Source organism: Crassostrea angulata, chromosome 6, assembly GCF_025612915.1.
Source record: "Crassostrea angulata isolate pt1a10 chromosome 6, ASM2561291v2, whole genome shotgun sequence".
Lineage (NCBI taxonomy): Eukaryota > Metazoa > Mollusca > Bivalvia > Ostreida > Ostreidae > Magallana > Magallana angulata.
Genome location: NC_069116.1, coordinates 30,383,488 through 30,398,528, shown reverse-complemented (window position 1 = coordinate 30,398,528; position 15,041 = coordinate 30,383,488). Strand labels below are relative to the sequence as shown.

Sequence of the window (15,041 nt, the reverse complement as noted above, 5' to 3'; positions counted from 1 at the left end):
GGGTGGGGGTCTGCCCCCCCCCCCGAAAAATTCAAATTTGTTAAATTTACTAGATCCTCGGACCTCCTCGTAAACATGGAAAGAAAATGTACCCCATCCCCTTGGAAAAATTATTTTCTGGATCCGCGCATGGCCCTGTGGGTGGACGATGCTCGGGCCCGCCCAGCATGCAGCCATGGGTGAGGTATGATTGCTTTCTGAACGTAAATGTAAAGTATCTATGTGTTTCTTGTGCGGACTATAGAGTAGTGGTCGTGGATACCTTATACATGTGAATTTTTTTTCAACCAGCATTCTGAATGTATGCATTTTATTTTATTCAAAAATGTTTTTCAGTTAATATACATAAGATATTTTTTATTAAATTTTGACAGATATACAAGGTTTGGCGAGGTTGGTTCTCTGTTTTATTGCTCGTGATACTAATCTGTGTTGGCAAAATAAATGAGATAGTGGCGCGGGTTGAAGAAATAAATATTGATATTGCAAAAGTAATATTTTCATGTCGTTTATTAGTATTTTGAAATATCCCAAAAATATAGGAATCAAAATTATGGTTTAAAAAAATCAAAATCAAGAATTTAAAAAAAAATTAAGAATCAAGAATTGAAAATTCCGGAGGTAGGATGTGATGGCGTTCAATATCGTAGGGTAGATCCTGTCAAGTTCTGATTTATTGATTAAAAAAAAATAAATTTGGTCGGGATCAAAAGACAAAACTTTTGTATAGTCGATAAAGTTACTACATCGTCAACCAAAGGGGAGAGAATCGCGACATGTATCAACAATGGCGTTTCTCATCAAGAACGGAAGAATAAGTTTGAAAAGTTTTGTTGGTGGGGCTTGCATAGTTTTTGTGCCATGGATATCACACCTAGGATCTAGCTTGCAATATCTCTACACAGACTTTTGGTTATACTTGCTACTATTATATATAATTTTGTACAATGGCGGCTTGGTGCTCTTTAGTTTCATTACAACAGGTGGCATCCAGTCTGAATTCTACAAGGTATTTTGTATTTTGAATTCTGAAAACAAACAGTTCTCGAAAAAAACCCAGCTGTTCTGCCATGTGACATGCAGCAACAAGTCTAAGTTAGCTGTTGTGATGAACCTATTCTTACACATAGTAAAGTTCTGCATTTTACTTTACATGCATATTTTGACAGGTGGCTGTTCGAGGGGGTTTCCTGGGACTGACTTTTGGAATCGGCTATCTCATCAGTTGCTCACACACAACTCTGAACCATTTCGGTTGGTACTTGATGGGTCTCAGTTTCTTCCATTTCTCTGAGTATCTCACCACAGCGGCTACCAACCCCTCCTCCCTAACCCTTGACTCCTACCTGCTGGACCACAGCAGGGAGTACAAGATGGCAGCAGTGGCCAGCTGGCTAGAGTTCTTTGTAGAGTGGTATATAGCACCAGGTAATGCTCTTCTGATTACAGTACTATACGCATTTCACTTAGTCAGTTAGTTTTAAGTAAAAAGCAATGTAATGATATATGCATCAACCTTATTTGCAAGTTTCAGGAAGAATGTATAATTTGGCAAAAGTAACATTAATAGTTTTCATACCACTTATTTTTTTGAAATGTAAACCAAAATTTGTTACAAAACTTCAAATTGATTTTCTTAAATAGTACCGATGTAAAATATTAAAAATAATGACTTTTCATTCATATAAATTACATTGACAGGCCAGTTCTACAATTAATTTTACCCGAATAATCTTCACATCTCATTAAAAATTCAAAATCTTGTTTTCAGTATTTTTCCATACTTTCTTTAATTAATAATTACGGTAACTCTGAATTATTTTGTTTTTCAGGTTTAAAGCAGTACTTTTATTTATCAGTCTGTGGTGTGCTACTAGTCCTGTTTGGAGAATCTCTGAGGAAAGCCAGTATGATAACAGCCTCTACGAACTTTAACCATTATGTACAGTACGTCAAACGTCCCGGCCATCAGCTGGTCACCAAGGGAGTGTACTCTTGGTGCCGACATCCGTCCTACGTGGGTTGGTTTTACTGGAGTATTGGAACACAGGTATTTAGTGCTCTTGGGTTTTTGGAAGATTTAAACGACCTATAATTCACAATATGTAGGGCTGCACCATCTTTCGAAGATAAAAGCAAGATTAAATCATGTTAGAGATTAAACATGCAATAAACTGTAGTTTTTATCAGTGTTTATGCTTTTCATGCTGTTTTGAAGCTGTCATAAAAAAATGTGACTAGAGCTACTTTAGATACACATTTGTCATTTTACTATCTCAGCTAGTTCATGATAGCTTGTTGATTTTAAGTGTCAGTGTGTTGTAGAATATTTTTATAAATTAGAAATTAAAAAAAAAAAATTAATCATTTTTTAAGCTGAGAATAGCATTTTGCTTTAATTAAAGTATATTTCTATCTTTAAATACATCTTCCCAAGTCAAGAGTTTCTGATACACACCTCTCCTTGAAACCCTTGACTTGGGAAGATGTTTTAGATATAGATTAGACATGTTGATATTAAGGACATACTAGTATTGTGCTCTTATCAGCATATCAGATTATTGAATAATAAAACACAACTGATAAAGAAAAAATGGAAGATAATTAGCAGAATTATTGCATTGAAAGTGCATATTAAAATTGTACCAAAGGCAATATTCATTCAGAGAAATAATCAAGTGTTAATATTAAATGACTTAATGTTATATACATGATGTATGAATGAAGATTGGAAAAAAAATTGATTTTCTTTTTCAGTTGATATTATGCAATCCCTTTTGCCTAATAGCCTACACAATAGTGTCATGGAGATTTTTCCGGGAGAGGATTTACGAAGAAGAAATCTATCTTTTGAACTTTTTCGGTGAGGATTATTTAGACTACCAGAAATCCGTTGGGACTGGATTACCATTCATTGTCGGATACACGGGTTACTCAGCACTTTAGGATTTACTCGTCTTGTAGCCATTTAGCAGTTAAATCCAATGGTTCCGAACTTTCTAGTGAATTATTAATAAAATATATTCCTTCAAACTAAGTGTTGACATGCAATGCACTCAAAAAATGTCAGGGTTACCTATTTTTACAAGAATTGTTTTCAAATTTTCAGCACCCTTGGTGCATTTTTAGGCGTGACATTTATATTTTTATCAATAACTACAAAACCAGAGTTTTATACATAAAAAGAATACTCAGATTGTCAATCCATGTTTTATCCCAGCTTATTTTGACATTTCTATTGAATTGTGTACTAAATCATGAAGAAAAACACATGGTCAGCCTCTGATTTTTACCAATCTATTTTATTGTGCATAAGAGTTACCAACAAACTGGTAAATTTCTACAAGAAAATTAAAGTTTTAATAGAAAATACACTTAAATTGAAAAAACTTTATTTTAAGTTACGGTATTGAAACCTTTATTATTGAGTGTTTTCTTTTGTACATGATATGTTTGATGATATACTGTGGAATCATTAGATTTCGTGGTGGCTCAATTTTCTCGGAATTCGTGGGTACCTCTCTTCCACGAAATAACATTCTCCACGAATTAATAAATTATGGCAATAAAGTCATATTTCCTTTTGTAGGTAAACGAGAATACACAAAATTAAGTCCCCACGAACCTGTAAAATTTTTAAAGCAATCCACGAAAATTGGCCCCCACAAATTTTAATGATTCCACAGTATTAAACATGGGGCCACTTGTTTGTGTACCATATTCTTGAACATTTAGTCTGCTGTCTGCATTTGTCTTTCATTTTGGGGATTATAATTAACACGATGAATTATGAAGAAGGCATGATACATTTATTTTAATAGAATTTGATTTTTATTTGAACATTTTAATAAAGCATTCTTGAAATGCTAAAAACATACAAGTGGTATTTTGTTGTGTTATTAATTTATATGGTTGGCGTGAAGATGCTCTACATGAAATGACTCCAGTATCATTGGGAACCCTCAGCCTTTCTCCCTACTCTACTATATATCCTTGGGTTTTTTTATTAGCTCATCTGAGCTGAAAGTCTTTTCTGATCACTTCTTGTACAAATGTCAATCTGTCTTTAAACTCTTCACATTTTCAACTTCTTCCAGAAACATAAGACTGATTTCAACCAAACTTGGCAAAAAGTGTGAATAGCTTTTATGTTTATTCAAATGCAGTGCCAGGCTTTTCAACATGTTCAAAGGGAAGACTGAATGTTTTGAAAATCTTATCAAGAACCAAACAGCCTATGATAATAAAACTTTTATATCTGCTTCCTGATGGTACTGGTACATGTAAACTACTAGATTTAAGTTTTGAATTTGCTTTTTCAAGATAAGGTTTATCTCTAAAATTATAAAAATAGCACATATTGCTAGTTTCTGAATATGGATTGTACTCTTTTGTGTATTAAACAGTTAAATGGGTAATACGCATGTGTACTTAGAAAGCTAAATTCTCAAGCTTTTAATATATAGTGGACAAAAATGAAATACTAATCATAGTGTATATATACCAGTTTATTGTTATAATCAACTGTTAACAAATATATTTAAGAAGAGGACCAGCCCCTTGAAGTGATCATAAAACAAAGATAAATTGTAAGGAAGGAATTCAAATACATGAATACAAAATTCAATTGTTTAAGGTACATTAAAAAGATCAAACTATAGGTATATGAAATGAACATCTAAGCACCGAGTTAAAACTACATATATATATGTACATATAAGCTATGTACAAGTTGCATGAATTTAAAGTAAAATAAAAAATATTATCAATGTGTTAAAATTATTTGTTGACTGATAAAATACGAAGAAAAGGAAAACAATAAACTGTTATCACAGACTGAAATTATCACGGAATGAAACTTAATATAACAATTCTGTACATCATCATTAAAAGAAATAGAAAATGTAAGAAGATAACATTCTATATAAACAACCTTATTTTATACTTGTATACTTAACTTGTACATTTAGTACATATGGTAAATATTTTACAAATTTTTAGAAGAAATTTAGATATATCCTTTTAAAAAATAACAATAAAGGAATTATCTTAATTTCATTGTCACGATTTTTATATTACCAAAATTTAGATTCGTTCATATTACTGTATTTTCAAAAAAAATTGCATCTTAACTTCTGTTAAGATAAAATGCATTTCACTTAATTCAATCAATCTTGAAAACAATGTGAAATTTGATGGTAATTTTCAAAGTAACTACAAAAGTTTTATTTGAGTCCTTTCTTCACGTCATCAGAAGAACTGCTCGACGATCCTAGGTCTGAGCGCAGTGAGGCTCGTGAGCCGAACGAGTCTTTGGCCCCCATCTTGTTGAGTTTCTCCAGGGTACTGAGGGACGGTAGGGCTGGGATAGGGGTGTGGTCATCTTTGGAGTTCATCACTTGTAATCCTGCAGGTTTAAATTATTATTGCGATATTAGAAATGATTGATGGTTTACTGGGTAATTAATAAATAGATGGATACCTTGTGATTATCATACTGTTATTTCACACAAATTTTCAGTTTCCTAGATCTGAGATTCTTTACATCAATGGAAATGGAAGGAAAAAATATATATAACTTTCAAACATTATCAAACTGAGATTTCCTAAATATATCAAAATTCCTTATATACAAGTTTTACTTTTAATTATAATATTTTCAGTAAAATATACACATATATAAATACCGGTAACAAATTATTTTATTATCTTAATTGACTCTTATGCAAAGTGTCCAATTTACCCCAGTGTACCCCAATGCTTTTTCAGTGTGAAAATGTTTTCTGAGATAAATCTCTCTGAATTCTGGATTTGAGAGCTCATTCATGTTTCTTGAGATTGCTGTTAGTTTTTTTTTCTTTTTACCTTGGTCAGCCATATCCCACACCTCGCGGTCTGCTGCATTATCCATCATGTACTCCAGAACCCGGTCCAACTTCAGCCGCCGAGCAATTACACTGTAACACACCAGCAAAAAGTTACGTTAACTTATTAACAGTCTCAAAAGACAGTAGTACATATACATGTATCTACAGAACAGTTAGTGCTAGATTTATCAATTTTAATTCTATACAAGCATCTGTCCACTGTTTACCAAAATACACTCTCTATTATCATTTATATATACATGTACCCGTACCTAGCTATACAGCACATCAGGGGCTTCTTCATCAATGATAATTTCTCATTCACATAATGAATCTAGCTACCAACAAAGGTGTGTTCAACAGAGCAATTAAGCGCTCGCCAAAATTTGTGTTGCAGATATGGGGAATTTTGGCATGGGGAATTTTGGCGAGCGCTTAATTGCGAGCTCTCTTTCTGTTGAACACGCCTCTGGCTAGTAGTAACTCAATACTGCACAATTTTAAACGGCTACAACTTATAAGGGAATATTTTTAGAAAGTTTTTGCAACTGACCGTAGATCTTTCGGCTCCAGCATAAAGAAGATGATTTTAGCCACCACCTTTTGTAGCATGGGGTCCTTGGTTCTAGCAAACATTCCAAGGGACTCTTTCAGCATGGTGTGATCCATTAGTAGTTCACAGGTCTGGAAAAAAAAAACCCAGATCAATCATGCATTTTGAGATGAATATATTTTTCATAACCGGTATCTAATTAATTTCAATTCGACAGAGAAAATTTTTTCTCAGTGACTGTTTATTTGCTACAGGAAAATAAATTAATACTGTAATTGGGTTATTTTCATTCCATGTTTTTTTTTTCACCCTTCTACACTTGCAAATAGTTTTGCCCTGTCTTGAATTCTCCTAGACACATTTTAAAATAGATTCTCTCTCTAATTAACACAGGAATTGTTTTGAATTTGCCCAGTCTTTATAAATTTGTCAGCTGACAACAAGGGCAAAAGAGGCAAAAATAAAAAGGGGGCAAATATTTCCCTGTATAGAGTACGTGTTCAAACGGTAACATACTGGTCTATTCTCTGCATAGTATAGGAGTATCTTTCCAGCCAGTAAGTACAGCTTCTCATCCATGGTGTTCATAGGAAGCTCCAGAAGAACCTCCAGCAGATTTTCCTGTAACATATTACATATAAATGAATATATTTACATCAAATGAGTATATTTCCTTCTTTGTTTCGTAAGAAATCTAACCCTGCTCTTGTAACCACAGTTAAATGGTTTCTTTGGTGGTCCATACAGGATATGAAGGTAGCAATCTTTTGTGGAAATTTTTATCCAACCTGTTAATGCAGTTTTTGCATTCTTTTTTCACAATGCTCGCTACCTTCATACCACCAAAGAAAGCATTTTCATGCTCAAATATTTACATTTACTATTTCTTCTATTTCTTGTGGGTCACAATTGAGAGAGAGAGAGAGAGAGAGAGAGAGAGAGAGAGAGAGAGAGAGAGAGAGAGAGAGAATGACCAATTTGTCCATGCATATAATGTGATTATCTTATACAGATTTATTTTCACTCTGTGTATATTTATGCGATCAATGTTGCATAACATCCATCCCTATTTGTTTAAAAATAATCAAAATATGTGTTTTAAATTTGCATGTATACAATACATGCATAAGTTTCTTGTGAACTTTTTAAACCCCCTTCAAACATTATACATTATTTAGTAACATGTACTAGCCAGTATTACAAGTGTATGTGGAATTTTTATTCAAGAGTCAATATATTAAATATGTTTACATTATTAAATAATGAATTACTGCAGTTTGAGGTTTACAATGCATGGATTATTTCATGCTACAAAGGACTATCCTCACATTCCAAATATAGTTGTTGTATTTTAAATACAAAGAAGGATTTGCTCTTTCTTTTATGTAATGTACTGATGGATTATTAATACTTGTACATGTATAACTTGCACACATTAAATGAATGATAGGAATATTGACGCACCTGAGCACAAATCATGTCGGAACTTTCTATAGCTAGTAGTTCCAGGGTCTGTAGTGCGTATCTCTGGGTCTCCACATCATTGCTTCTACACAGATGAATCAGTGCCTGGGCTGTATTGAAAATAAACAGACATTCAGCACTTCATGTTTCATATCCAGTCAAACTTTGTTATCTCATATTAGATGGGACTGTTTAAAAACTTCGAGATATCCGAGCATTCGAGATACTGTAAATTCCTTATATTACACGAGTACTTAATTCTGCGATCCCACTGGTTTGTATCAAATCGCGAGAATATAAAATCGTGAACGTTGAACTTTTCTCTTTATTTCTTATAGTTTTCAACTCTCAGAAAATAATGGCGAGATTTAAAATACGCAAAGGATGCTTCTCGCAATTTTACGCAGATATTATTCCTCGCGTTTAATTAGGAATTTACAGTATCGAGGGTAAAATACTTAAAAAATAAATGGTTGGGACTTACAAATCACTTCGACATATCCATTGTATTCGAGATATCAGTGTTTGAGATATCAAAGTTCAACTGTTTATCATAAGCATGTGTTCTGTATATAAGAAATATTTGGCACATGGATTAAACAATAAATTTACATAATGAAATACTCAAGAAAAAAGTATTCATTTTCATCTTCACTCCTGAACTGACTTTCTTATTTAAAATTTCTTAAAGAAAATCATCTACAGTAGTACATTACAACGTTTTGCACTGTGGAATGAAATTACTTTGCAAGAACCTTATTTTCTTTCGAAGGAAGTTTATAAATGAGTGAATTAAAAATCTTAACTTTTTCCTTTACCAGGTAAATTTATGTGTACAAACATGTACAGTAGCTCTATAGTAAGATAAATTAAAAGTGAACAATTTCTTCTTTTATCTGACCTGGAATATTTCGGGATGTTATCTGGATCCTGATGTCTCGGTTGAATGCTAGATCCAGGAATATGCTGGCTACGGTTCTCTGACAAGTAATAGTACCTTGATAGGCAGCATGAGCCAGGTCATCCAAGCTAGTGGAAAACAAAGCAAGTCAGAAGTCTTTCTTATGAGTGTTAATTATTTCATATGCTAATGATCCTTCTGGTCTCATACACTAAAGGTATTCATTTCTATATAGTTTGTGAATTGAAAAACTAAAACTCCATTAGCATTACTGAATATTGTATTGCAAATAGCCTCTCTCTCTCTCTCTCTCTCTCTCTCTCATAAGCAATCACTAATTTTATACCTATCGGGGAATTAAGTACTCGCATAAAATAAGGAATCTTCAGTAGTAGGCAACTTTCCGTGCAATCCAAATTTCCAAATGAATTCAAATAATCCTATATCTTTTAGAATCGTATAATCATAAAGGAGTGGATGGAGAAATTACTTGTTAAAACAATAAATATCTATTAAATGAGATTTTACCCATGATCCATAACCACAGCGCTCTTGTGTTCATCTGATTCTGATACAATTCCATATATGGCATTAGCTGCTTCCTGCATGATGCGTGAATTCTCCGAGTGCAGAAGAGCTGTCAAAGCTTTCACACCTCCCATCTCTACGAAATTATCCTTAAAGAAAGATGACAGTTGATTAATAAATAGAACAATTGTACCATCATAAATTGAAAAACAAATTGATATTTAAGCCAAAATTCTACCTATGGCAAAGCTGTTTTGAAATAATGTCAATAACAGAAATTTACCCAACACTCCTTCAAATTAACATACATATGTAATGATTGATGTATATGAGAAGAAAATTTGACATTTGTCGATAAATTACAAGAATGAATAACACTGTTAATCCTCCTGAAATTATGCTATCTAACCCCCCCAAAATAATAATCCCCCAAATAATTTGATAATTATAGTATAACAATTATTAAATAAAGATATCTTGGAACATGAAGTATTAAGAGAAAATTGACATTTCTTCATTATTTCTAAAAATGACATCATGGCCCTCGAATTAGCACCATCTTACAACAATTTTGGTGCAACCTCATTTGATAGGCCTTTTCTAGTCATTGCACTTGTGTTTATGCAACTCCGCCACAGCAACCAATAAGAGATGTAACGGATTCAGTTGTGATAGGGAGCAGCTGGCAAAATTAAGGTAGCTCACTACATCAAGGCAAATACTTTTTATGACACTACGTCACAAGATGGTGATTAAGATGAAAGTTATGTATGTGAGATTGTTTGTATCCATCAATTTGTTTGAAAATCATAATAGCCCAGTGCTTAATAAAGTTATTGAATTATTAATAACGTAAGCTAGCTATAAACAGACTTGCTAAAGTCATTAAATATCCATGTTTGGGTTCATTAAAAAGTATTTAAGAGATTAATGGTTAATCAAACATATCTGAAACTTGAGCAAGTCTAGACCTAGAACCTGTGAAAAACTCTAAATCAAGCTGTCAGGTAACTGTACCTGGATTGAGGGAATGGTGATGAGTTCATCCAGTGCTTCAACGGCATGTTCCTGTGTGTTCTCATCCGTACTCATAGCTAAAGCCAGGAGAACCTCCAAGCTAAAGGAATATACATCATTAGAGAAGACATTATACTTAAAAGCAGATACCTAGTAGTGGTCAGAAAGCAATTCATGTTTTTGAAACAATAGCAATATCAGCATAGTCTTTATACATGCCCGGTTGGGTATATATTAACAGATTTTTGAGTAGCTGCAAATTAAAATACAGTGATGAAACTTTCTAGCTGGTATCTGCATGGCACTTTTATCTTTCAATTCAACAACTGTAATACTAACCCGCCTTCTGCAACAATTCTGAATTTGTTGTCATCTCCTGATGCCGCCATTGCCGCCAGTTCATAGGCTGCTGTTCTCTTATCCTTCAGTCTGAAAAATTAGAATACATTTTAGTTTTTTTTTCCAATAATTTTCACTGACTTTCATATTCTGAAATTGGTAGGTCATATTTTATTTTAAAGCAAGAATTACTTACCTTCCATTACGGGCTGCTCTCATCACCATTTCAATATCCCTCTCCTGAACCAAAAATTCTTCAATGTAATCTCCAATCTGCAATAAATACAAATCAAAGTACTATACTGATTGACAGTGTCTTAAGCCTTTTAGACAATCTTAAATATCACAATTTTCTGAAAGTCACATGCTACACGGTTTACCTCTAATCTGAAGCTGAAGAACAGGGCTCCAACAACAATGGCTGACAGAAGCAGCAGCAGAGACTGCATAGCAAAAAATATCGCAGAGAAGACATTCTTGTGAGAGCATTCTGCAACAAACTCCCAGTCTTTACACCCATGGTTCTACAAAAATATCAGTAATTCACTTTTTATAAAATCTTATTTCCATACATACATGCAAGTTACTTCACAATTTAATAATTTTAAGCGTACTAAAAATATTTTGATATTTTTTTTTTACTACTTTTTCAAATTTCTTGTGAATAAAAATCAACAAATATCCAATTATTTTGATCATCAATTCTTTAAAATCCTCTGTTACAAATAAATACATGTATATACACATGTATCCATATCTATGTCCTTTCCAAAATAGGGTCGTGCCTGCACACAGAATACAAGTGCTCAACATTTCATTGATAGAACAATGCATATTTTCGGTAAAAATTTACACATGTACAATTTATGAAATACATGAAAAGAAAGCTAATACATGTATATACCACACTTCAATGTTACAGATATTCAAGCAAAGTGTTACTTACTACAACTGTCATCCATGAAACGGCAGACATGTAGATTGCAGCACCCAGGGTTCCAAGGGCAGCCACAAAGTAAGCGATGCAGAAAATAAACCTCCTAAAATTAACAATAAAAATTGAGTTAGGAAAAAACAATTAATTATTTGTTTCTCAGTTTAGAACTTTAGACTGCAATAGGTCAAAAGCTGATTCATTGAAAAAAAAAAGGGGGAGGGGATGAGTCTTTTCCCTTTGGAAATATTGCATTCATATCAAAAACATAATACATGTACATGTCTTTACATTTTTGGCAATTATTTTGAATTTTTTGACTGAGGTAAAAAAGAACATTTATATTTAGCTTTTATGTCATGTATCAATACACTCTGGGCAGGTGCAGCATTAATTATCCTATTTCTGTGAATCTCATTTTTTCTCAAACCATAAATGCATGTAACATTCCATAAAGAATTTTTTACCTCTGAGGATTATACTCACAAGTGGGTGTTATTTCCTACGTATCCCCCGACTCTTGTGTACTGAGGACGGAACAAGACAGCGAAAATAAACATGGGGAACGTCCACAGAAAGGAGTAGTAGTAGATGGTCATCAAAGTCAGACAGGTGGTCAGGAAGTGCATGTACAACAATCCCTAAATAAATTATTAGAAGTTTTTAATCAAATTTTAATCATTCTGCTTCCAAAAAATTAAAAAGTTGCAATTCGAGGAGCCTGGATGGTTTAAGGAATTGACCTACGTTGAAGTCTTTCAGGAGTTTCTCCCTCGTGGTGAATGCTTTGATTTCTTTGTACAGCGGTGCCTTGACATCTGTTGTTTCATTTGCATTCAGATCCAGGTTAACAGTGGAAGATCCTGCTATGGACTGCAAGTCTGACACCGACTATGTAACACAAGTAAATTAAAATATAGTTTAGTGTCATTAAGAATATTAAGGTACTTAAATGGAAATTACTCATAACTTTAGCTTAATTGTACATTTCATGAAAACAAAAAAATAGTAAACCAACTTTGATTCACAGTGACTTTATATCATGATCTACCTCCGATAAACTAGTTTGCGATGACTAATATTCAACGCGACAAAGCTTTATCAAATTTTGTGTTGTTCAAACAACCATACAACAAGGACTAGTTTGCAGCGATAAATATTTACAATTAACGGAACGCTTTTGCGAACCTTGTGAAAATTTCTTGCACAAGAATAAGTCAGTTTACAGTAATACTATGTATACCATAAAAACTGTTGTAGCTCTATTGGAATTTTCTTTGGACATGTCATAGAGCTACCTATAGTTCTTTTCATTCTAAAAACTCACAATTTCTGGTGCACAAAAAAATGCACTTTTTTTGGACTATAACTATATTCAAACATCTTAAAATTATTCTATGATATTACTGTAAACCAATATTTATTTGTGTGCGAGAAATTTTCAGGAGGTTAGTTAGAGCCTTGTCGTTGCAAATATTTTTCGCTGCGAACCAATCCTTTGTCTACAGATTTTATAATAAAACAGGTCTGGATAAGGCTCAATGGTCGCGAATATTAGTCGTCATGAACCAGTTTATCGGCAGTTAATCGCGAAATAAAGTCGCCGCGAATAAATGTTGGTTTACAGTAATTAGTTATTCTTGATATATAAGCTATCTCAATTGTATTCTTATTTTAAAAAAAAATATGCATGATTGATATATGTTGAACAAAAAAAAATTCAAAAACATTGACACTGCATGACATCATAATAATAAAGAAATAATTCATACATTAACTTTCTTTGAAATGGAAATCATCTTGATGACTGAATTGTCAATGATTTCATAATCCCTTATGGTAAACGCATCCCTGAGGAACTGCCCCTTGTACCGGAGTCGGAACTGGTGATCCGGATAGCCAATCTCGAACAGCTTATGCAGCATGCGGGCTCGAATTCGAGCAATTTTGTCATTCTGGTTGACAACGACAACAAAGGTTCGGTGCTACAAATAAATATGACTGTAGTGATTTATGACTTCAGAAAAACTCCATTTCTTATCAATAAACTTTTGACTCTCTTGTCTAAAGGAGTAATTGTTTATTTGAAAAACTATTCTTGTTGAAATGATCCTGGGTTTTTCAGTCATAAAATATACTTATTCTGCTTACTTCTTTATTGTTCATTACATTACTAGTACACATGAATGCCACTTTATTGTTTTCATATCCATGGATATCATATTTCATTTTGATTCTTTTCATGTTCTTCTGCTAGCTGTGCTTAATTCTATGTTGCATTTTCTCTTCTTATATCCGTGTAAGTTCTTACTTTTATTTTTTATTTTATTATGGCCGGAGTCAAATGCCTATCTTTACAGTTATTTCTTTACAGTAATTTTGTAATATGAATTCAAAAGTTTGAATTTTTGACGGCCGAGGGGTTTATGGACTCCCACCCCTCACTTCTAGATCTGCACAATTTTTTTCAAGATTAACACCCGTAAACCCTTGACTATTGATTAAGAGGCGCCTGACATTAAAAATATTTCCTTTTAATAAATTAAGGCCTATTATATGAAATTATTTAAAATAAAAGAAAACTTTAAAAATCAGGTGTCTGTACGTGGTCCGACATAAGGGCCGCCGACATAATGTGAAACATCGCTGATATTTTAGATTCCTTAATATTAATTTTACCAAGTTTACGTTCATCCATAATTCTGTTGTTTTGTGTCATATCACAAGTGCTCACACTGCTGCCTAGTATTATAATGCAGCATTAATTTCACACAATTTGTATTCATCTTCATTGAAACACTTCATGATTTGTGTGATTCAGGTATGCAATATAGAGATAAGTATAATAATGTAGTATATAGTTTAAAACTAAAATAAATACAAAAGAGAGAAGCAAAAATCTATATGGAAAAGAAAAGAATAATGCAAAGAAGAGAAGAATTGGGCCCAACAGAAAGAATAAAAAAAATACAAATCATGAATCCTATGAAATTAATAAAATGACAAATACGTGTAAATGTACTGAAGAATTAAAATTTAAGCAAAATGAGAATAAAAGCAAGATACATGGACTTTTGTTCTTAAGTTTCTTCCATATTATAGTACTATTTCCCCATTACTATAACGTTAATTCACACAATATACAGTGATATTTGAACACGAAAAAAATGATAATAAACGAACATATATTTGGTTAAAATTAGGTCTGTTTACCATCTGAAAATATTATTATAATGTTGAATTATTCTTACCGGAAAGGCTTTACTTTCAACATAGATAATCATGTTTTAGAGAGAACCACATTCACATTTGTTTACATTGGAGATTCTAAAATGGCGTCGATTAAGATTTGATAAATCGTACATCAAATTGCAAATTACTTGTATATCGTGATATTTCCACTTTCTATACCTTAGAAACTGCTATTCAAGATCTTGT

General features: G+C 32.9%; 2 protein-coding genes across 2 annotated transcripts; one reads left to right on the top strand and one right to left on the bottom strand.

Moving 5' to 3' along the window:
* Positions 1 to 744: 744 nt before the first annotated feature.
* Positions 745 to 4,080, top strand: LOC128188409 (protein-S-isoprenylcysteine O-methyltransferase-like). Its single transcript, XM_052859449.1, has 4 exons — positions 745 to 1,009; positions 1,170 to 1,428; positions 1,833 to 2,050; positions 2,758 to 4,080. Exons 1-4 carry the CDS (start codon positions 788 to 790, stop codon positions 2,944 to 2,946), a joined length of 888 nt encoding a protein of 295 aa, XP_052715409.1. The 5' UTR covers positions 745 to 787; the 3' UTR covers positions 2,947 to 4,080.
* Positions 4,081 to 4,492: 412 nt separating this feature from the next.
* On the bottom strand, positions 4,493 to 14,995 carry LOC128187712 (uncharacterized). Its single transcript, XM_052858197.1, has 16 exons — positions 14,855 to 14,995; positions 13,376 to 13,588; positions 12,351 to 12,494; positions 12,090 to 12,244; positions 11,616 to 11,709; positions 11,050 to 11,193; positions 10,866 to 10,942; positions 10,670 to 10,759; positions 10,331 to 10,430; positions 9,314 to 9,462; positions 8,786 to 8,913; positions 7,885 to 7,994; positions 6,937 to 7,041; positions 6,421 to 6,551; positions 5,866 to 5,957; positions 4,493 to 5,407 (listed from the first exon to the last, which is right to left on the bottom strand). Exons 1-16 carry the CDS (start codon positions 14,885 to 14,887, stop codon positions 5,226 to 5,228), a joined length of 1,947 nt encoding a protein of 648 aa, XP_052714157.1. The 5' UTR covers positions 14,888 to 14,995; the 3' UTR covers positions 4,493 to 5,225.
* Between the last annotated feature and the right edge of the window lie 46 nt (positions 14,996 to 15,041).